Source organism: Apteryx mantelli, chromosome 5, assembly GCF_036417845.1.
Source record: "Apteryx mantelli isolate bAptMan1 chromosome 5, bAptMan1.hap1, whole genome shotgun sequence".
In the NCBI taxonomy this organism is placed as follows: domain Eukaryota; kingdom Metazoa; phylum Chordata; class Aves; order Apterygiformes; family Apterygidae; genus Apteryx; species Apteryx mantelli.
This window is the reverse complement of record NC_089982.1, coordinates 38946542-38971213: the sequence shown is the minus strand read 5'-3', so window position 1 is coordinate 38971213 and position 24672 is coordinate 38946542. Positions and strand designations below refer to the sequence as shown.

The following is a 24672-nucleotide window of genomic DNA, read 5'->3' as shown; positions in this document are numbered from 1 at the left end:
GAGTTGCTCAGTTACCTGTATCAAAACTGTGTTTTGCATGAGACTGCTTCAAATGTGGGAGTAAGGTTAAAAATCTGACCCTGAAAGAAGCTGCATAACTGAAAAATGTAATCCCTAGGCCTGGCGCAGCACTGACCGTACCTGCTTCTCTTCCCTGCGAGCCACCCTGGCACAGGTACACGCTCTGGGGCTGCACCATCCACCTTCTCACACGGTCCCCTGAAGTGGCCAACACCTCTCATGGTACCACGATTGGCCCAGACTCCCATTAGAAGTACTAGAGCATATTCTGTTTTATGAAGTCTTTTCTTGCACATACCAGAAGTCTACCATATTTTCAAGGGGTCATCAAAGGTGTCTATTTTAAAAAGTTACAATAGCAAAATCTTAACAAGACTCCCAACAAATAAAAATATAGCTAATTTTTGCAGTTTGAAAACTGAAATTCTGTCCAACAGGCACCAATACTTTGAAATTACTTCCCCCCATCCTGTATCAGCACTTTATTATTCTGTCTCAGACACTGATTTTTACCGGTCTCTGGGTCCAGTCACTGAAGTTTAAACATGAAGCAAAGCAAGCCCCCCTCCTCCTCCCTCTCAACAGAGTTCTTAGGAAATCATAGTTTAACAGCTTTTGATGATGACAGAAGCTACTAAGCAAACATGCTTTTTAAAAATGACTTTTCTTTTTACAAGGTTTCACCCAGCCACTTAATTATACTTCCTTCTGTTCAGCAAAGCACCTAAACTTGAGCCTCTGGCCAAAGCTGGTTACTAGTGAAAGGAAAGTGAACTCTGCAAGGTAAGTAAGTTCCTGAAGGTACCATGTGAAAGATTATTCTAAGATTAATGGACACACACCAAATACTAACAAACAGCATAAATTTAATATCAATTCAAGCACAGAAGTCAAACACATGATTTCAACATTACAAACTGCAATGCTTAAACAGTTACTATGTATCTAATATCAAATACAAATTAAGCTTAACTACTATAACTGCACCTAAATTAACATTAAAAATACATATATACTGGTGTAACATGTTTAAAATATGTAAAGGACCACAGTAGTTGACTGCTTTAAGTAAAATTATTCAACCTGAAAGAAATCTTTCCATTGCATTGTTTTCTGGCTACATAATATTCCCTTTTGACAAATGCTTTTCAGACAAAACAGCTTACAACCAATACTTGCATAGGTCAGGCCATTAGACTCTTAACATATGCCACTTGGCCCATACCTCGGCCGGAAATGGAAACTATAAACCAAATTTAAAAAAGGAGGTTGATCCACTGTACTCATCTCAGGAAAAAAAAATATTGACCTTTATTTTTTGCCATTCAATAAATAAAGCACTTTACTGAGAAGTGCTAAATAGTCAAGCTACAGAAATAAAGATAGCTTACTCAAAATGAATTACACATACCCGATTTAAAAGCTTTAAACTTCAAACTGAAAATAGTTTTTATGTTAAATGATGGGGGTTTTTTCAGAAGAATATAGCCTGATTGGAGAGCGAGCAAGCTGCTGCTCAACATGGCTACGGCAGGCGAGTGGAACTGTGGGTGCCGAGGGACAAGGCGGGCGAGAGGGGGCCTCCAAGGCAGGGAGGTGCCGACAGCAGGAAATGCAACTTACTGAGCCGGACGTAAAGGTACAAGGAATTTGTATGCATTAAGACTTTTTTTGTCCGTTTTTGTCTCAAACAATTACCTAATGCAGTGAACCCCAAAGACTGCAGCAATGCTTCTGGCAGAGCCTATTGGTACGTTGACATAAAAGCCCTTCAAAACACCAGTCCTTCATTGATGTAATGCTATACCAGAAGCAAAGATTTTATTGAATAGGGTCTTAATGCAAAATTTTGCATTAAGTTACAAAGCAAATCTGAGTATGGTATTTAAGTTTCACATTAGATCTAGGACTGAAATATTGGGAATTATGTTTATTTATGAAAAGGCAGAGTAGCCAATTGTTTGTTTGTTTTAAAAAGGTTTGCTTAAGATTTATTACTTACAATACAAACTAAAAAAATTCTGCCCCAGACTCAAAGTACAAGGGTAGGAATTAGAGCAAATTATTTCAACACTAAAAATAAGCTACTGTTTATAAACTACTACAGGTAATATTTTTAAACAAATTAGCTCTTCAAAACAAATTTAATCAAACATTAACTAAATTTAACATTTAATTTCACTAATCTTTAAAGTGAAAAGTTTAAAATACACACGCTCTTTGCAAAATTATTAGCCGATAAACATGTAATTTGTACTTCCAGTAATTGTGTATCAGTGTGGTGTTCTTCTTCCTTTTATGGCAAGATCCAAAGTAACAAGTTTCAAACTTTCCAACTGTTCAACTGTGCTCTTCAGGGCAACGTTCTTCCGGACAATTCAAGCCAAATAGGATGTACAGTTGGCTACAGAGAAGGGAGGGGGGGAAAAAAAACCTTTTTATTTCAACAAGTGTACTGCATTCTCAATCTCAAGAAGTTCTTCAACTATTAAGGAACTTAAGATAAAGACGTAATGAAAGCTTTTACAGGTTTTTCCAGACGCTGCCTTCTTTCCTTTCCTCTTCCCCCCCCCAATACTAACTCACTCAAATAACTGAGAAAATGTTTAGTCAACAGTTCAAGCAACATCAGAAAGGACCTAGTTAAAAAGGAGAAATTAAAAAGGAGAACTAATAAGCTGTTTTGTTTTCCTCCAATTTCAAACCTACAAAAATATATAGCACATTAAATAAGTGTATAAAAGCCTTACACTTTAAAAAAAATTTCTTTGGTATTGAAGATCAGTATTTTCTCAGCCTTTAATTCTTTTAACCAAACTTCACAATAATTCCCCTTTGTTTCACTTCTATTGAACAGAAAATATTAATAAGGACAACTTCAATGTGTGTATTAGATCACTAGCTGTTGTGTTCATTAAAATTACAAATTTTATTCATTTGTTGCATATAACAATATCATAGCAGCAATCTTTTCTATTATATATATTTAGCACTTTATATCAAGGGAAGTACCAAGTTCTGCTACACGCACTTCTCAGACAATCCCTGTCTTCAGTGTGGTCATCAGCTGGCCAGAAAAGGGCACTAAATTCAGTGGTATTTTGAAGCTACTGATGCCACTGAAGTCAGTCATTTTATGGATAAACTTGGTCCAACGCTGTTAAATCTTTCTTACCCGTTCTTCTCCAAGTTCTCCTATACAGGCCCAGACTTACAATTTTATGCTTCCTGTCTGTAAGCAGCAGAGACAGAAAAATAACTGCATCTTCATGACAAATGGCAGTTGATTCAGATTAGAAGCTTGCAGCAGTAAAGTTAACCCTGAGCATGGATTTAACACTATTTTCAAACTGCCTTATAAGCTTTTTTTTTAAAAAAAAAAAAAAGACACACAGAAAAGATGCTAATCCCCATTTAAAAAAAAATGATAGAGTCCTCAGAAGTGACAGACAACCACACATAACTTAAATTCATCCACAATAGCACATTCCAGGAAAGCGAACATTTATCTTTCTGCAATAAAATGGAGAAAGCTAAAAATAACACTTCTTCAAAGAAGATATAAGACATTAGACTGTTTCTTTCACAAGAAACTGACTCACCTAAGAAAAAGTTCAAATCATCAGTGTAATAACAACTCCCGTTCTGAACATAAATTTAAACCCATGCTGCAAATACGACTAATTCAGAGATCAGACTGGGGTTGTCTCAGGAGTGAACACGGTAGCCTTTCTTTGTGTGGCACTACTGAAGTGGTGATCCACCACCAGGTCGACAGCGGTAGAGCCCTGGTCTTTGAAAACAAGGGACTGAACTGACCATTTCTAAGAGCCTCCTTGAAGGCGCACACAGGCGGAAATACCCCAGGACCAGCTTCTCTAACAGCCCAACCAGTGTAGCTGAGATCCATCCTGGCGGGAAGGAAAACTGCACCACACAAAATCTTGCCAGGTTTACTCACCTCTACTATCCCACTATGCTGCTTTCAGGAACAGCAAAGCTCTTGGCTTGCTCAGGGATGGTGATAAAAAAGCACAAATGTAGAAAAGTCACCTGATAAATATTTAAGGCTTCTAACTTTAAATCGTAAAAGAATATCTTACACTGCACTCTCAGCCTTCCCAAAGCCACAAAAACAACCCCAACAATTATATTTGCTAAACAAACAGCAACTTCTGTATTTTTTAAATTTAAGTTCAAAGTTAGAAGAACTACTTACTGAAGTGCAGCAAACTGCATTTTCTGATTTTAAGAAGAAATTGAATTATTTGACTTTTTTTGTAAAATTCTAAGGAGATGAAATGACTCTTAGAAATCAAAGCTTCACAGAGAAATTGAAAAAATACTGAATAATGACAAAAATCAGCATAATGCTTAAATAACTACTATAGTCTACAGAAAACATTTAGTACTTGGCTGTAATTGTTCCAACGCCAATACAGTGAATTTTGATAAAGCCAACCAAGACTATGTTGAAGTAAAGAAAACCCAGACTGTGAAATAGTAAAATAAAAACATTTCACTCTTGAATGTGACACCGTTAAGGAGAATGTCCAAAATCTAGAACAGTAGTTTCTACTGCTACCTTTGCTCTGAAAGACAGATGCTGAGTACAGACTCCTGAATTAGTTTTTACAAGTTTTATCCTTGATTGTGAATTGCTATTGCATGCAGTATTTAAGAAACTTAAACAAGTGAATTCATAAAATGCACCGTTTCAGAACATATATAATGAACAATATTAAGTGATGAACTGGAATAAACTTTATATAAAATTTATATGCTATAATTAATGGATAAAATGCTTTTGATTCAGATGCCTCAGTGCCTTTTTTAATTTTTCTTATAAACATTCCTTCCATGAAAGAATTAATAATAATAAATAATTTCTCAACAAGATGTTCCTATATTGCCACATGGAAGCCTGTGCAAGGAAACAAATATGTTGTGGAATACATGCCTAAAACCTTGCAGATCCCTGAAACTGAAGAAACTACTGAAATGTTTTCCCTTCTTCCCTCACCTTCCCCACTACCCTCAAGTCAGACTCAGCTGGGAGAGAGCTCCCAGGACTCAGCCTTTGCTACACGGGGTGGTATCTTAAGGACTAAGAAGAGGTTCTGCATCTTCTGATAAGCTGTATGGGTCCCATGTGCCGACAGACTTTCCTCTCCCTGAAAGAAATTTCAAATTACAAATTAAAGAGATGACTTTACATCAGCACTAAAAGAAGGATAATCACATGCTGCATAGAAAAAAGGCATTTCATAACATCAAAGGCTTGACACTGCATGAACCAAACGGAGAATATCCACCTAGCAGGTAACAAAGTTTACTTAGTTGTTACAGGACAGTTCAGGCTATCCCGTTCTCTTTGTGCTCACCAGATTCATTTGCGAGGCACTCTGATTCAAGAAATCTGACTTTTAGAACTAATAACAAAGCAAAACAACAGTAACTGCTGTGAAGCCATCCAGCAATCCTTGGTAAACCTTGCAATGCAGGATTAAGGAGGGGAAGCCTGAACAAAGTGTTAAAGAAATCAAGATACAAGACTTTTTCTTATACTATAAAGACCTGTCAAAATTATAATTCTGTCTCTTCTAAAGACAGAAATAACATGATTCCCAGCACATTCTTAATAGAGCAGTTTGCTGAAGTTTCAGTTTTTCTATCTCTGCTACTCCTAGGGGGAACATCAGTGCAGACCTATGCAAGAAAGTAAGAGGGTTTTTTTTTTTTTTTTTTTTTTTAAATGATAAGGGATATTTTATAACAGTCAAGAACCACAATTTGGTTACTCCTACTTGTCATCAATTCACTTTCTTCTACACAACAATCCATTGAAATCAGATGGGTTCTTGAAGTAATATTCAACAAGAGCAACAACTATTAGAATTTGATCACTGCTTCATTGCTAAAATGATTTAAGAGATTATGCAGGAAATATATTTAACTCAAAAAATAAGAGCTCTCAGTTTTTCATAAAATTATATGAAGATAAAAAGCCCAACATATTAACTCTATTATTATAGAAATAATGAAAAAAAGTGGTCATTTATTTTGCAGAATAAACAGTATAAATAAATTTCTGAATGTTTTGTCGTGGTCTTTATGTTTTGCTATATATACATATATATACATATGATGTTTTGTTATCAAGCAAGGATCACTGCTCATAATTTTTTAGCTATTTAAGATAATGGACTATTTTCACTTGGACTAAGAATGGTGCAAATATTTTTTTCATACCTAAATTTAGTTTCAGTTGCGGGGAGGGGGAACACCTGTCACTCTACTCAAAAAATCCTCAGCTAAATAATGATGGAAACTCTTGGATTCTTGTAAACACAAGAAGAAATTGCTAAATATATCCTGAATTATAGTTCAGGTATATCTCTCCAGAATACAGTAGGAATAACATTGTGGTATGAAGAGAGAGATTATCACCACACTCTAAGACTCACAACATCTTAATTTAAAAAAATACTGTTTTTCCACCTAAACCGACTGAATCCCTAGAAAAACTTCCATATTTTGGGACTCTGTGAAACAGAGTCCTGCTATAACTTGGATTTAGTACAGGCCTATGAAAGCGTCACCCCTTTTACTCGCACACAGGAAACTGAAGGGACCAGCCTCAGCCTCCAAACATGTCACACAAGCAAGACAGACGGGGGGACAAGCTACAACCTGGGCACCCTTGTGAAGCTCCCTCACTTCCCCCACAGCAACGTGCCTACAGCACATGCACAACAACAATCATCTCTTCTTTTTATCAATGCCCACAGTTCCCAACCAAGTAAAGAAATTACTAGTAAACACAAAACTCAGTCTTCAAATTTGATTTGCACACAGTATGACAACTGACACCACTTTAAAATAAATGCCTGTCTATGCAATTACATGAACTAAAAAGAAGCCAGCATATTATCACAAGTAAATTTAGTACACAATTTTTTACTTTAGGAGATTGGTTATAGCCTGTGCATGCTTTAATAAAATGTTACAGTGAGCACAATTACATAATTACAGTGATTTTTTTAATAATAAATAATGCTTCATATAGATTTATAAAAACAATTTGTTCTCCAACTGAAAACTACATTATCTTGAAACTGTGAACTGGCAAACATAATCTGTAAAAGTATTCTTTAACCAATAATTTAAACACAGGTTCAGCAATTTGAATATAATTTAACAAACATACATATTTGAATATAATTACATTTTATGCCTAAAATTTTACAAGTAGTTGTTGGGGTTTTTTTAAAAAAAACAAACCACTTACTTACTTAAATCCATAAGCTAACAAACCAAAGAAACAAAACTGATTTTCCCTAAACCAGTGGAGTTCCTCCAGCAGTGAGTGAAAACAAAAAATTCTCAGCAGACCATTCTGCTTTTTCAGTGTTCAGGTGTTTACTTTCACTGAAGAAAGGGAGGCAGAAATTCTCCTACAGTCAGAGCATGTCTCCACAACTTCAGGGTCTCTGGCCTATAGCTCAAAGTCATGCGGCTGGGCCAGCCTGATGCCACGAGCTGCAGAGCTACCTTAATGGAGCAGCGACCTGAGTGCTACACGTGCTGCCTCTCAGTAGCCTTAGCTGAGGACTGCCACTGCACTAATGCAGCTTCTGGCCCAGAGGTGGGATACAGCTGCAGTGCTAGCTAACACTATGGTCTCCAAATTAGCGCTGCCTCATGTCTAGTCAGCTTACAGCACAGGCTGAAGAGGCAAGGGTAGGAAATGTTACATATTTTTCCAACTAACTGGACGCTACATTTAACAGCCAAGCATCTTTTGCAAATAACATCAATTTGTTGTGCAACTTCTAAGAGACAGACTTATCTGTGTTGAAAAGAGACTGAAATCAATGGGAAAGCTAATTATTCCTTTTACAGTACATTCAGCTTTTTTTCTGTACTGTTCCCCACCACCACCTTAAACATTCACCTTCTTCAGGAACTTCAACATGCAGCCCTGCTCAGTTTGTCATATTAACTGGCACTTAGGTACATAATTTGCATGTATTTAAACAAGCCTGAATTTTTCCCCTCCTTGTTCTGTTCACAATTTCTATAGTAACTTTAAAACATAGCTTATTCATCTTTCAGTGAAATCATACGTTTCTGTTTTCACAGAGCATCATTTTCAAAATATTCTGCTGACACCATGTGGTAAACTGTTGTACAGTCCGCGGACTGTTTAGGACTAATGTATATGGTATCAACCAAGTATTCTGTTGCGTAAAATGGAATACAAGAATAAGTAGCACAAAAAAAAAATTCAAGGTGCTTTGTATTAGATAAAGGAGAGAGATTAATATTCATAACATTATTTGGGGGAATACAATGGATTCTAGATATTTTGTTTACTGTGCTGAAGAAAAATAGATACTGCTGTACAAATGTATTCAAAAGGAAAAAAATTTTTAGCTCTATTTACAGTATAACAATATACAGATACAAAAATACACTACGTGTAATAACCAAGAGAAACATACTGAAGGTCCAGAATCAGTATTCGGTGATTATCTGTACATTATGTTTGTCTGTAGAAACCTTTATTCTTGCAATTACAGTTCTGCTTTTTCTACTGACTAAATATAAACAACATCTGAAATGATCATGAAAAAGAGACTTCCTGTTTAGTTTAATCCTCTCCAAACTCTGTCAGGTGCAGAATTTAGCTGGAAAAAAAAATTTTGTTTTATACATTCAACTTATATTGTACAAGATAGATAGAATTATTTACATAAAAAGAAATGTTTGCATAGAAATGTCTGCTTAGATCACCAAAAATCTGAAATAATAAGTAAGTCTCTGTTCCCTTATATTAATGCAAGTTTGCGAAATCCTCTTGCACACCCCAAAATGTACACATGGTAAGAGGTGAGTATCAACAAACTATCTTTTCTTAAACAAATCATCCTCTCCAAGTGCACAGCATTGATCAAAGCGCCTTGAAAACTAATGCTTGTAGTGCAGTGTTACACTGATTGCTCTTTGTTACTCCCTAATTGCAAAACCAGTAGAATATGTGGTTTTCCAGACACATCTTTGGGAACGCAGCATTGCAGCAGGTTTCCAGCCATGGCCTAACTACCACACACTGGCCTGTTGAGAACTTGCTGACCCCAAGATGCTTGCTTTCATATTTAGTGCTACTACACAGCATAAAAATGTTGACAATATTTCCAACCCCTTTTAACTAGGAAGGTCACTAACTGCAAATGGGAAATGGCAGGCTCGCACAACTCAAAAGAAAAGAGCTGTGATTGATAAGCTATTAAATGCTGTCTACACCACAAAAACATTTACAACTTTCTGAAAAAGTCCATGTCTCCCCACCAACACCAACTCCATATTTGAACAAGGAAAGAGTAAATAAATCAAAAGAGTCTAATACTTCTCCTTATCAACTCAAGGGATATTAAGATGTAGCTTGTTGAAATTTTATGTCTACCTTTGGAAGAGATAGGACTAGATAAGGACTGTCCCCTCTGGCCTTCAAAAGTCAAGATAGATAGTTTATTGGACTGTGTATTTTACCTTTAAGCAGCAGAAACCTTATGAAAGCAGAACCTAACAAACTTGTCTAAATAAGTCAAAACAATGCATAGGGAAAAAAGGATTAAGAGAACACTGACTGTACCCAGTAGTTTCTCTATCAAGATCAAATCAAGCAGATGATTTATAGCAGGAAAGTCTGTGATGGCCCAATATAAGTAACAGCACAGGGAACTTGAACTTCAATCTGCTTACAACAGAAGTGAGGAAGAAAGAGGCTTTAATGCTAGGCACCATTCAAACCCAATACCTGTATGGGAAGGAGTCAAAGCCTTAACTCTGTCTTCCCTACTAACACCAGTCAGCAGCAATTAAACAGTGCAAAAAAAGAAAAAAAAAAGAAGAAAAAAAAGCAATTACTAAAATAATAAAAAGTCTCTGTCATAAAGAAAAGAGTGTCTGAAGCGCACATTTTATTATGTTAGATTTTGCAGGCAGCTTTTCTTCTCACTTTGTTCCTAAAACACTGCAAGAATTATGTTCTGCTACTAACCTTTATACCCTCTGGCAAAGTCACACTCTTGCACACTGGATGCTCTCTAGACTTTAGCATGGCACAGAGTATTAGAAGTTTCTCATTTTTCGTTCTGGTTGGTAACAATTTTGTCTATGCAGTTAAATTTTCAAATTCTCTCAAAGCAGCCCCTTCTCCTCCATTTACCTTAATTTGCTTATATGATTTTAAAAGAAAAAACATACACATCACAAAAAATTAAGTGGGCAGAAATTTTAAGCTCCTGTAAGAGAAGTTACTTACCAGTAGCAATTAATGACTGTCTCATCTTTGTACACTCATGTTTATAGCAAGTTGCTTCCAAGAAAAAAAAAAAAAACAAACCACTGATGCTTTTCTCAGTATCGTTGCCACTTACAGGGACACATATGTGTCCATGCAGCATCATTCATCAAACATGCCAGACCTATAGCAGACACTTCGGCGAGTAGGAGGGATCCTCCATAACATCCAGCAACTCTTCTTTAGCTTCAGACAGTTCTTTCAAAATACCATATCAAGTTAGAACAAAAACAACCTCTGCAGGTTAGGTAGGGAAGAATTTTTCTATTTCTAGAGTCCTTAAGGCTATGTGTCAGTATCAGGACAACGCTCACTGACATGTTTATCAACATGAAAAAGTTGTATCTTTTCAGTCGTATATGTCTGCTTTGAAACAGGGCTCTGCATGCTCTGTGCTAAGGCAAATCCCCAGTACCAAGAATGCACAGAGGCCACCAAAATAAAATAACTTTTGTAGTTCAAAGATAGTAAGACAGCTTTACAAACACTAGGCCATTAGTTGGACTATTTTTTAAATCTGAACCTGGGATTTGGAAATCCCAGTAGGTAAGAATTCACAGCATTTGAAGTGAGATTTATTTGTTTATTTGAGAGATACTGTTAATTTAAATTCACCTTAAAATGTCTTCCCTATAGCACTTACAACTGTAACTGAAAAGAGGAAAAGCTTAAACATGCTTTCATTAAAACAAACAAACAAACAAACAAAAAAAAAACAACAACGAAAAAGCTTCTTTACATCCTGTTTTTGACCACAGTTGTGAATGCTCATTCTTACTCAACTATTTCCTTGTAATTGTTTGGGCGATTCTTAAAGTGATATGGGAGTGAAAATATTTTTTATCTTAGATAATGACAGCTGGAAGACACAAAATGGGCAGGGATACGCACAGCAACGCACAGAACCTGAAGCTGCCTCCCATCTTAAAACAGTAAGAACCCCACATCACTCTTGCAAGTTTAGCATTGTTTTAATACTTTGTGTTCAGGATTACACAGGTTATAAAGGTGCAACCCTAATTTTGCTAGCTATGAAAAAAATGGAAAAACCTCCAACTCAACAAAACTAGAACAGGGAAAAGAAAGAAAGAAAGAAAGAAAAGAAAGAAAGAAAGAAAGAAAGAAAAGAGGCTTTCTTATAGCATTTCTCAGAAACAGAAGCAGTTATCACTAACATAGGAGTCCACTGACATCCCACTTAATATTTCTGCTTCCATTTTCCTGAAAATTTAGTTCCACTGGGCCAAAGTTATCAAGTAAAACCATCTGAAAAAAAACACTTTATCTGTTCTCATTTCTCTTTCTTCCATTTCTACAGCAGAATCAACAAACTGAAAACCCTACCCAGTAGCAGAAGACACCTCAAGAAGAGATGGCAAGAGCTCATTCTGACCTTAGAGATCAAGGCCATACACATTCTGGTTTTTTTTTTTTTAGCAGTGTCATTTTTAAAGTGGATGCAGTCCCAGCTATGGGCAGCAAATCAGGAAAGGATGACCTGCTGTTATTGCACTGTATGATTGCATTGTGCTTATATTCCAGAGCCGCACTACACAGAGTCACCAAGTCTGATGCCAGAAAAACTGCTTGGCCCACACAGAGCAGACACTTCCCACTGAGAACACCACTCCTTTCAAACTGCAAGCCCATGCCTTAGAAGGCCAACGTTCTAACACATACTTTACTTAAAGCTATAAAAGTGGGGAAAAAAAAGTAGTGATCTATTAATACACAGAAATAATAGCGCACAAAAGCATAACCTGCCTGAACTTCCTAGATATTAGGAGAGATTCAAAGACAACTTATCACCACAGCAAAACACAAAAACAAATGAAAAAAGAAAAAACTCCTTCTCCCTAAAACAAGTTTGTCATTGTTCCTCTTCTGAATTGTCATAAAAACTAAAACTAAAAAACAAAACAAAAAACCACACAAAAAATAAAACCCCCAAAACTGCTACAGACAATGAGACAAGAAACTAGTGTGTATTAGCTGAGCAGCCTACCATTTCCACCGCAGTTTACACAAAAAAGAACTATACTGCTTCAACTCTAGGACTGACTGAAAAGATTTTTTGTAATGACAGAGAAATATTAATGTTGCTATGCAAAACATTGGTAAGATTTCAGAATACATCATATACAGTCCTTGTCACAGATGCACAAGAAATGCTACTCAGCAGATCAGGAAAATGAAATGACGGTTTCCAACACTTGCAAAATTATATATATCAGTTCTCTCTCTTTTTCAAACATACCACATGACCTAAGGGCCAGAAAGGGAGAGCTAATTAAGCAGAAGGAAAATTATTCAGAAGAACAAATGGAATAAATTATACAAAATTTTGTCTGGAAACATAAGGAGATTTCAAACCATTATGGTAATGTTGCACAACAGCCTTCAAATCTGAGTACCAAAAATCTAGTTTTCTTTAGGATGGACTTTATCAGATGATGACCACATTTACTAATGAAACTACCCTGGCATTAGAAGTCAGTTCTACATTCTGGATGCTGTACTACAATATTACAGAAGTAAAAAATACCAGACAGAAACTAGATGGGAGAAGTGTTACATGTTATATTATTTATGTATATCAACTTACAAAGCAACAGGGATAACATGTACTGTCAGAACTGCAGTGATCTGCATCCTCAGTTATGAGAAGAACAGACTTTATTATAATATCAAAACTTCCCTTTTCTAGCAGTCACATTTTAATTTTAAGAAGTGGAATATATATAAATGAAGATGTTAGAATTTCAAGGAATTAAGAATAACTGCATCCCTACTTTCTCCTGCTTGCTTTCTCTTTAAAATAAATAACAACCACAGATACTAAGTGACAGCGGTCTTTACCCAAAGTTATCTTCAGTAGAGCCCTCTAATGATAATCTGCTATAGCTTTGATAATGTCTATAGAGAGAAATCAAACCAGTTTACCAGAACTATTTATTCATCTGAATATGCATCAACCACTTCTGGTTTACCTCTCAAACATTAAATCAAGAATATACACAGCCTTTCAAATAAATTTTCAGCATCATGTAGATGACCTTATACCTACCTAAGTCACTTAACATGTCATCTAGTTCTTCTTTACAAATCATTAAGGTAGATAAATGAAAGCAAAAATGCCCCCACATTGCAACAGTATAAATGCTGACACTGTGTTCCTTCAGTGCTCTCACTCTGATCTTCCACACTGAGCTGAGTACGGAAGATGCATACACAGGACATAAGACATACACAAAGAACAATTTAAAAGTAGCTTTTCTAGCTTCATTTCTTAAGATATAATTAAAAGCATTTATGCTTACCTAGATGTAGAAGTGTAAACTGTGCTGCCAACTCCTTTGCATCTTCTAAAGTTGTACAGAGTTTGTCTGGCATGAAATAACTCTGGGAACCATTTGCAATACTAGGAATAACTATCTTGTACACCAAGAGTATTTTCCCATCCTGACTTGTGGTTGAATACAAGTAGTATTCTGGTGGTGCCCAGTTATTTTTATTGCAATAATAATCCAGATGCATTACTGCAGAACTGAAGTGACTGGATTTTAAAGAATACATGCTAATTGGAGTAAGCTTTGTTCCTGGAAAAAATGGGTATGTGCACCTTTCAATTTCAGGGGGGTTTGGACTGTGCTGGCCGTTAAGACGAACTGAAAGACTTGCTGTTTTTCCTAAGGATTTTTGATGACCGTCTTCTTTATTAGGAAACCCTAAGAGATTTTCAGAACTGGGACTAATCTGACCGTTAAGATGTTGCCTCCAAGTACTTTCTTTGTTAACTGGCTTTGCCAGTGTTACCTCAATACTAGCTCCATCAATGCACTTTCCATTCATTACAGACATAGCAGCAACTGCATCCTCTCTGTTGAAAAAATGAACAAAAGCATAGTCTCTCAGCTTCTTTACACGTTCAACTACTCCTGGCTTGAACTTGCTGAATTCAGCTTTAATTGCGTCTTCCGTAGTAGATATCATTAAATTTCTTACATACAACACTTTAACTCTCTGCATTGTTTCTTCATCAACTTCTTTCTCTGGGTCTGCCCAGTCTACTTGAATAGTATGACCCCAGAGTTGGAATGTTCCTACAGCAAAGAAGCATTAGGCCAGTAAGAAAGATGCAAGGGAAAAAACAAATGATATCTAGCTCTTACCAACTACCTCAAAAAAAAAAAAAAAAAAAAGTATATGCTACATGAAACATAGGGAGTTTTGTTGCCTGCATCCACTTAACAAAATATGAAAAAAACTACTACTTGAAATTATTAAACAAAGTAAGACTTTGCAAAAATTAGAAATGGTCGTATCAGTACCCTCTAGGATCATTAAGCACCATTACTTTTCAAAACACAGACTTGATCAAACACACACACACACAGAACTTGTTACTCAGTTCAAGTCAACATTTTGAGTATTACAGAACTAGTTTTACATTCGGTGATTCATTTCAGTGAGATCAATGCTGTATTTCCTTCCTGATACCTTTGATTTCCTTTCTTTTCCATTATTTACCTTTAAACTGCACATTTATCTATTTCATCCTCTTTATTTTCAATTCTTTCTACTTTCCCTCCCTCAAAAGACAAAGTAAGGTGCAAAGAAAGTCTTTTTCTACTTGTTAAACTCTTAAAATGATTTTTTAATAAAAGGTTAAAAACTGACTTTCAAACACTAAGATATGGAACACCAACATCACTCATTCTACTCAAAGAAAATAAGGGACACATTCCAACCATTATATTTTTAAGCTCAACTTTAAAAGCATTCATATGCAGCGACCAGTGCATGCAAATGAAAACTGGATGTGTGCCCAAGCAAATACATATCTTGGTGTAAATTGCAGTAACCTGTGTTTATAAAGCAGATGCCTGTTCATTCATTCTCAAAACTGCTTAAAATTTGAACTTAAAAAAAAAAAAAAAAAAAGGGGGGGGGAAATGTTTATTCATGAATTAAAAAGAAGTCCTCTTTAGCTGAAAGGCAGTACAGCATAATTTTATAACTCTCAAGACACCATAAAGCAATGAAAACAGGAATGAAAAAAAAGGGGGGGGGTTACCTGGGATTAGCCTTCTTCTGGCCATTGCAGCTGCTCTGTGAGATTCATATTCAACAAAAGCAAAGCCACGATTTTTAGTTTTATCAGTGGCATTTGGATAAACAATGACATCCACCACTCCTTCTGTAACTTTTTTCATTTCATCCAGTATTTCTTCCTTCTTCTTTTCTTTTGGAATTGCTCCAATAAATAGTCTGCAGTTGTCCAAGCTTACGCAGACACCAATAAATTTCCCTGGACGGATTTCATAATTGTTAAGAATCCTAATGGCTAGTTGGGCCTCCTCTTTAGTAGTGTACATCACAAAGGCATAGCCTCGATTCTCGCCACTGAATTCCATCATCAGTCTGAACTCATAGATCTTCCCAGCTCTCTCAAAAACAGGAACTAATTCATCTTCATACATATCACGAGGAATCTTACCCACAAAAACTTCACATCCACGAGGTGGAGGAGGACCTTCCCAACCTTAAAATAAATTGTCCAACAACAATCTTAGTACAAATGCCAGACAGATGCACTTTGCTCACACAGTTTTGGGGGGGGGCGGAGGGATTTATTAGCATCAGTTTAGGCCTGGGATATTCTCATCCAATATTTAAATCTTGCTTTTGTTACTCTTAAAAACTAAATTGCTGGCTTACATCATTCCCCCCCACACACAGGTTTTTACTTCCCTCTTCCATTTCTTTCATTTGAATTTATGTGACAGCCCATTGAAACCAGCAATTTAAAACACTGACAGGCTTGCTGTAAGAGTCTACGTTTCAAAGATTTTTTTTCCCCCTTTAAAATTGATTGTCAGTTATTAATATGACTGATATGTGATAATTAACTGTATTGCTAGAGGAAGACTAAGTTGTATTTTCTGCCCTAATATTAAAAAGTTGCAATTGTTTCTCTGCACTGCTTGCCCACATTTTGAGATATTTTGGTCAGTGTCCCCAGTGCCAGTATTTTTTTTTCCTTCACATCATTCAGAAGGTCCGAATGTTTTGGTTCCACTTTCTCCTTTCATCCACCAAAACAGGATTCCCTAAGGAAGGCAAGATATGGAGCTATCCCTTCTTCAGTAGCAAAAAAGAGAGAACAACTTTCTTCCTAAGAACAACAAACCACAATTTTCCACCAGCTGGAGAGGGATGGTAGGGAAAAAAAATATTTACAAAACAAGTGAGTCCATAGTTCACATCTGAAAGTTACAAGCAGATCCATGTTTCTGCCATCAAGCCAAGGAGACATTCATATACTTTTTATTTTATATCCCTGCCATGTATGTTGAAAAATATATTCAACATATAATGTAAAAATGCATATATCTATGTAAAAGTATGAGAATAAGGTCTGCAGAGCAAATATGGCACTTTAATATGCATTTTACAAAATTTTTTTAATAATTTAGGCAAATGAATCAGGCAGACGTTTCAGATTCAGATAAACAGTTATCTAATAAATTTTTCTAAAGCTTTGACAAGAAAGGTTCTTAGCAGGAGAGAGCAAGGAGTACAAAGCTGGAAGAAAAGGAGGAATGTAACGTTTGAAAAATAAGTACTAGTATGAGATGACAAAGCATAAGGAGGCAAGGGAAAAACAATGACAGCTGACAAGTTACAAGAAGATGATTAAATATTTTACTTTGGCTTGAAGTTCAGAATAAGTTATATTTAGGTGGACTTTTGTAATTTTACAGCTTTTTCCTTCATGTAAGTATCATCAAAGCGCAAGTAATTTAATCCTGAAAATTTTTTTTAAAACCAGAATCATTGGGCAATTTTTGCCTTCTCGCAGAACTTTTCTTCTACAAGCTGTGTACTAAGAACTACATGGTACACAGCGCATCTACTGAAGTGATCAGAACATTCATTCATTTAACATTCATTTGGAGCCATAGTGTCGGGACTTACCTAGGAAGAAGTTTTACACAACACACTGTTCACACAACACTTTTATACAACATTCAACCTCTATATCATAACTGATGACTGACAGGACAAGGCAAATAATGCAGCTTGTAACCTAGCACTGCCATCACTCACTGCTTGCCAGTCACTAGTCCAAATAAAAACGCCTAACCCAACATTACATCTTTTAGGAACTCCAAAGAAAAGCAGCAGCACACACCTCAGTCAAGAAAAAACGGAGGAGGCTATGCTTAACACTGTAAGGAAGTCATGGAATTAAATGACAATGTTCATTTATTAACCAGAATCAAACTTTTACCATCATCCTCAGACTGGTAACTAATTAACAGTGATTCTAAGTAAAAGCCAACTACCATTGAAAAAAAACTACCTTCTACTTTTAAAGCTGCATATAAATTCACCATATATACCAAAGGCAGAAAAGAATTTAAAAACTGGGAATATTCATTTTCTTTATAAATCATCTGAGCTCCTATAGCACATTACTGCCAACTGGGAGTACAGTTTTGACTCCTGACTTAAAGACAGCCTGGTATATGGCATATTTGCCAATGCTGGGCATGTATTCAACGAAGCAAACATGGAATCGGTTCTCCAAAGCACCATTACTCCAACAGTTACCAACTGACCAGTGAGTTTCCTTCACAGGGTACCTTATTCATTGCTGGACCACAGATTGTTGGATTCTCTTTTTGCAGCAGTTCAAGTAAACCAAACTTTAACCAACATTTTAACTATAATCCTCCCACTGGTTAGTGGGATACAATCCATCTCAAATTTTCTTCCATGTAATTCTCCTAATGACTTATGTATCTAATCACACTTTTACGTCTGCAGCAATCTAAGCACAGGACCCCCAAAAAACAATGAAAATTCACTGTTTTCATTTCCATGCCTTATACTTTACATTTTCCACAGGTAGCATAAGCTGAGCAAGAACTGTGCTGCTGCCAAGAGAGGTTTAAAAAAAAAAAAAAATTGTTTTGTAGTGTTAACTTTCAGCCAGATCAGCTCCTTGTTCTGGATAACTTCCCAGCCACACAAACAACATGGTAACAGGAAAACGCAGCTGATAATGAAGCCGTCTCTTTTGGCAGCAACACAAGCCTTTAGAAACCACATTTTAAACAAGCAACATTCACAACACAACCCTAATTTACACACTGTTATTGTAATTTCTTACAAACCTTCTCAAACATCCCAGTCTCAGCTGGCCTAAGCTATCACTTATGGTAGAAGGGTAACTTCCAGCCTAAACAAGTATGAAAATACATAAAGTATTAAAGGAGAGGTATGTAATTCATGTTAATAAACAGATTTATGGAAGACACATCTTGTCAAACACATCTAATTTCAGTATCCGAAAAGATTAACAAATTTTAACTTTGCAAAAGGAACACATTTAATACTGCCTAACCTTCTAATTAAACAACTGTCATTATGCTGTAATGTATTAAATAAAATAAGAACAGGCTGAGCTCTCAGAAAAAGTTCAATGATGCACTGGAGTCCTCTATCCAGTGCTATTTTCAAAAGAATTTCAGAGAGCTCCATTCACCTATTTCAGGGAGGCTGGTAAAACTATGTCGGTAATTTTAGACAGGAGAAGCTTCCAAAAAGAAATCAATTTGATGTGATTGTATGTTAAGCTACATGTGAGAATAAGCAATACAGTTCATGCTTACGGGCATGATTTAAAAACATACAGAATCACAGGCCACAAGTAAAACCAAACTGAAGAGAGCAGCACAAAGAATTTACATTCTTTCTGCCCGTGTAAGTACATAAATTACTCTTCTTTTTGAGTCAACATTATAGTTCATGTGATATAACCAGGACTAATGGCAAAATTTGGCATACATTGCTGATTTCAACAACAACATTATAAAAGTATTTCTTTCGCTTTAAATATTTTTTTCCAAAGACTTAAGGAGTTAATTCATTTAAATCAGAAGAACAAGAATTGGGATAAAGGTAACTGACAGACTGCTATATGGAGAAAATAGTAGGAACTAGGTGATTCATCAGGAAAATTCATAAAAACAATTTCAGACCAGAAATAAAACCATAACAAACCATAATAAAAAAAATCCATAATAAACCATTTTAACAAGCTGCTAAGAGTAGGAGTAGTACTTGTAGAGTCTTGCAGAGTCTCACAATCAAAACCAGACACTCTTCTGAAAATACGTTAGCCAAAAAAAAAAAAGTCATCAGGCTCAACACAGTAGTGATTGAGCAGGAAGAAAATGCTTAAGATGCACAAGAGCTAAAACTAAGTGATCCAGAAGCCACCTCTTTCCTGACCATGTTCTTGAGAAAACTAAGAACAAAAAATGCACCAACATTTTGGTAGGGTGAAAAAACACTACCATATATTATCTCTAGGATATGGGAACAATGACAAAAAAAGCTTACTAGGAAAAGAAATAAACCTAGTGAACTATTTCTCTCCCTCCATTCAAGTTTCTTCATTGAAAATAATAACAAATTCATTTATTTTTATCCATTTATTTCACAAACTTTCAGCCTTTGCAGTACAAGATAAACCCACTAGTTTCCAGTATTCATATAACCATGCATTAAACTAGAATGTTCTAGCAACATTTTCAGCCAAGAACACCTTTATTAGTCCTACTCAAACCTAGGAGTTGTTTTAATTTTGCCTTCCAAAAGAAAATCTAAGTGCTGAACAAAGGCTTTTTACTTGCACTACCTGTGAATGTTACCCTTAATTTTCTATAAATTAAATCTGCAGCAGTAGTTTCAACCAAGTGTTTATTTTAGCACGGTACAGGGGGATTTCAAGGTGTGAGATTTATTATCACCAAGTTACTTAATCACAGTATTAGACATAATATTTAAAAAGATACAACAAAAATAAATCTTCCAAAGCAGTAACATCTTGACAAGCATTTACTATATCTGATACTACAGCCACTGTTTCCAAATTGCAGTGTACATACTCTATACAGAGTTTACTTCAGTACTGCAGGACTTAATTCTTTATTTTGCCATTGACTTTAGCAGAAATTGGGTAAAAACCATCTAATGAGAAAGTTTGTTTTCACAGCAGTAACATACCAATTTACATGCAAAAGTCTCCCACTTACACAAAGATAAATCCCAACCACAAATGTACAAAGGAAACTATTAGTAGTTGTTATAACATGGATACTGTCCCCATTGTTCTCTGGGATTTTTATCAGCTGTTTTTTTTCTTTTTACACATAGCTGCATACATAACATTTTTTCTGTTTTCCAATATATTAAGTGACAGAACAGCAACACATTAACAATAAACTGAGACTGCTGTACTTTGCTGTAAAAAACACACTTGCTTTTCCAATTAAAGTTATAAGCTCCAGAAGTTCAACATTTATTAAGTTTTCCTCTCAGAACAAAATTTTTAAGTTATGCTAGATGTGGGGAACAGATTAGTCAACTTTGAAAATGAAGAGTTAGATTATCTTCATCAGTGTTATCTCAGAGACCAGGTTTGTCAAGAAATGCACATGCTAATGCAGGCGGTAACCAAGGAGACATACTAGTTTAGGCTAAGGTCTGCCTGCTACCACTGATTTAAGTGACAGCGCCACTAAACATTTCCATGCATGTTCTCATTCACATGAACACACACAGCATTTTCAATTCCACATTTGCTTTGCCCTGACAACTTTAACTGCTCTTACCAGCTCTGACTTCTTAAGTCCATCAAGACCTGTTCAACATAGTTCTGGCACAAGAAATCTCAAATTGCTGGAGTTGTAAAAGCATACTAAAACTCTCTATGTGTTCTGTTTCTTATACTCTTTCCCTAAGCATCTGTTACTGATCACTGTCAAGATACAGGACCTGGGACTACATGAATTTTTGGTCTGACCCAGTATAGCTATCTATATAAAATAAACTCTAATTTCATAATCTCTAAAGAAATGCTCACCTGGTGGAGGACCACCAAATTTTCTTTGCCCATTTTCTTGAACCATGCTGTATCCAGTCTTCTCCATCAGAGCCAGTAAGGCAGCCTCATTCTGAGTACCACTTCTGACTTTGCCACATCCATTTGTTACATCTGTATTTTCCTCATGCATATCTGCAATAGCTTCAACAGAACATTTTATTTGAGTCCAAAAAAATACTTAAGAAATGCATTAAGTCCATGCCTAATTAGTGCAAAGACTTCAAAGAATTCAGGAACAACAATACAATTTAACTAAAACCAGTATATAATAAAACTAGGCAGAATGGGCCGACAAAACCAAGGAGATGAGATAAACCCACCTCTGGGCACCCTTATTTTGATGCCTTTACCCACTTTCACAATATCCACAAAACAAAAGGTTTATTATTACAGTTATTACTGCTCCACCCACTATTTCCTGGTATGCCAAGACCCCCTATGACAGCTCTGGGTTTCTGTCATCTAGGTGATGGAAAAGAATACCAAGCAACTCATACGCTATTATCAAGTCTGCTAGTGAAGCCCCACCCTCCCAAAAGGTAACTTAAAACCTAGATTTTCTCACTGTCTCTCCTTTTTTCCTTCCCCATCTTATTTTTTATTTTCCCAAGATTTTTCTGCCTTAAAGGTGCACAATACTTAGCCAAAAGCAATCTTCTTCAACACTGGGCATGATCCCCTGCACAAACAGCAACCAGAGTGACTTAAACAGCCTAACCCCGGAGGTTTGCTAGTGTGATAACATGGTAAGACCAACTGCTATGCCCCTCATTCTCCAAAACAAATATTCCAAATAAGAATCACCACCAGAAGCAGAAGCTACAACTCCAGTCTTTAATGCCCTTCATATGTTCAGCTTGCTTTGTCTTCAATGTCAGACCCTAATAAAGAACATCCTCAAACCTCGACAATTTTTTTTTCTCCAGGAAAAACATTTAATATCAACTTCAGTTCCACATACAGAATGTTTTCTTGTCAACACACTATTTGCTGAACAATGAAGTCAAAGCTTCTTAGTTAAGACCTCAATTAAAAAAATCTGGAAACAGAGTATAAAGAACACTAAATCAGAGAGTAAACAGTGCATAAACATTCAGGTGTCTCCTCACTAGGTATCCCATTACTCAAGGTCCCAAGAACCCAGTTAGTTCAAGCACTGCACCAAACCCAAACTAACTCCATTGCTGCACTGAGCTGATGAATGCTGCCAAAGGAAAGGGAAGAAGACTTCAAAAGTAGCTACGGCTATCTTTTCTTCTACAAATTGAAGCTACAGTCACCTTCTCTTCTTCATCCACCTTGTGGCTTCTGGTGGTTTTGTATAAACTGAGGCTAAATTCTTTTATCTAGCTTGACTACCCAAATCAGCACCATTATCTACACAGTTTATTTATTTCATGTGACAGCTGATTATTAACTCCCTACTTCTAAAGAAAAGAAGAAGTGCTACTAAAAATAAAGCCATACTTAGTAGCTAACTTACAAATATTACTCCTCCATCTTTACATATAAAGGTTTTCAGATTATTACTTGTCACACTAATCAAGCATCAACCTCTACACTCAAAGCATTAAACCTCCCCATGGTGTTGAAGCTTTTATTCTTAAAATATCCCACTGAAACTACCCCAATATCTCAAACTAATATGATTTTGCATACATTGAAAGCAGATTTTTAAGATATTATATGCTGAAATTACTTATGGTTAGACTGAATTTAACGATTAAAAAGCCCCTTCCACTGCTATTTTTGTGCATGTAATACAGTGATATTTCTGTATAGAGGTGGATAATCTCTTTTGCCCAACAGCTTAGTCACTTTAAATGTACTTTGAAACACTATACTGTAGAAACTGTTCCTGTATGCAAACATACATTCTTCTCATGACAGTCTTCATATGACATTATAACAGACTCTATACAACCATTATTAGGATGGTAATAGAGTAAACACAACTACACTTTTTTTCCAACCTAGAAAATGAAGGGGTTTTTGTGGAAAAATAAACAGTTCCTTTTCTATCAAGAAAGTACTCATTTTGGGACAGGAATCGATGTGAGCAGCCATTTTGGAGAAAAGAAGTTCATATGACACCCATCACAGGTCATTAAACAACCGATCTCCAAATGACCCCTGACTTCAACAAAAAGAGATTCCAAAAAGGAAACTGGACAGAGCACAACGAAGTCCTGGAAGTCAACAGCTACAGACAACAGTATGACTTCCACTTGCTACAAGTGGTGCTCCATCTCCTCTTAGGAAATTCATTATATTTACCGTGTTTCACAGCCTGCATGCACAGAGATGCAATAATCAAGAAATCTCTCGTCAGATTCAAGGCTAATGAGGTATGGAGAGACCCTGAAAAAGTCTAGAGTGAGGCAGAGGTAAGTTAAGTTCCTCTTTCTCTCATCCAGTTCAGCCAGCCAGCCAGCCACGAAGGACTTATCTGTAAGAGCAGCAACAGGACCCCAGATTAAAATCACAGGAGGTGATAAGGGTGCCGAAGCTCACGACCGAGAGCAGGGAAAACAAGAGAGAAGGCGCCTGGAAGTTAGGACAAGCGACCAGGGGACAAAGCGGGCGGACCTGGGACGGGACCCAGGCTGAGAGGACAGCCTGAGGAGACAGGCCGGGCACGTGGGACCGCGGGAGCAGTAAGAGGGAACAACGGCAGCCCCAGAAACACCCTGCGTTACTCGCGTCAACTTGCACGTTGAGGGCGGCCCCCGCCGTCCTTTCTCCTCACGCCCTCGCATCCCTCCCCGCCACCTTCACCCTTCCCCACAGCGCGGCGACGACCCGAAGCCACCCCTGCGCCCTCCCGCAGAAGGGCGAGGCGGCGGCGCGAGTGCCCGCTGTCCTGTAACAGCTCCGCGCCCCACCGGGAAAGAGAACCGCAGAAAACCGCCCCACGCGGCACCGCCACCAACCACCCAGCACCTCGCTCGCTTAACACCGCCGCTGCACGTTTCCCTCTCTCCGCCCCAACCAGCCAATCACCAGCCGGCCGAGGAGGGCACGGGCGCAATTGACAGATGGTTCTAACCAATCAGAACAAAGCGGCGGGCGGGCCCTCGCACACGAGCTATTTTAAAATGCGCGGCCGGTAGCGGAAGAGCGCTGCCAGTGCGCGCGGTGGGGGCCGTGAAAGCAGTTTGGCACGTTGAGCGCCGGCAGCGCCGCGTGACCCGCAGCGGGGCGAGCGCCCGCCCGCCCAGTGCTCGCCGCGCTGTCAGCGCAGCGCTCCCCTCCCTCTTACCTTGGGGGGGGGGGGTAGTTTGCTAGCCTCACCGTTAGCTTTTTCACAAGCACAATG

General features: G+C 37.2%; 1 protein-coding gene across 1 annotated transcript; it reads right to left on the bottom strand.

Moving 5' to 3' along the window:
* Positions 1–867: 867 nt before the first annotated feature.
* Positions 868–24317, bottom strand: RBM46 (RNA binding motif protein 46). Its single transcript, XM_013951853.2, has 6 exons — positions 24297–24317; positions 23631–23802; positions 21333–21494; positions 15468–15935; positions 13711–14493; positions 868–2425 (listed from the first exon to the last, which is right to left on the bottom strand). Exons 2-6 carry the CDS (start codon positions 23647–23649, stop codon positions 2400–2402), a joined length of 1458 nt encoding a protein of 485 aa, XP_013807307.1. The 5' UTR covers positions 23650–23802; positions 24297–24317; the 3' UTR covers positions 868–2399.
* Positions 24318–24672: the final 355 nt, after the last annotated feature.

What these genes read in the sequence shown, in the direction of transcription:
- RBM46 (XM_013951853.2), bottom strand. An exon ending in ATTTGGTGGTCCTCCACCAG is followed by an intron (nt 15,936 to 21,332) that starts GTGAGCATTTCT and finishes ATTTATTTTAAG; the next exon opens with GTTGGGAAGGTCCTCCTCCA. An exon ending in CAGAAGAAGGCTAATCCCAG is followed by an intron (nt 14,494 to 15,467) that starts GTAACCCCCCCC and finishes TCTTTGCTGTAG; the next exon opens with GAACATTCCAACTCTGGGGT.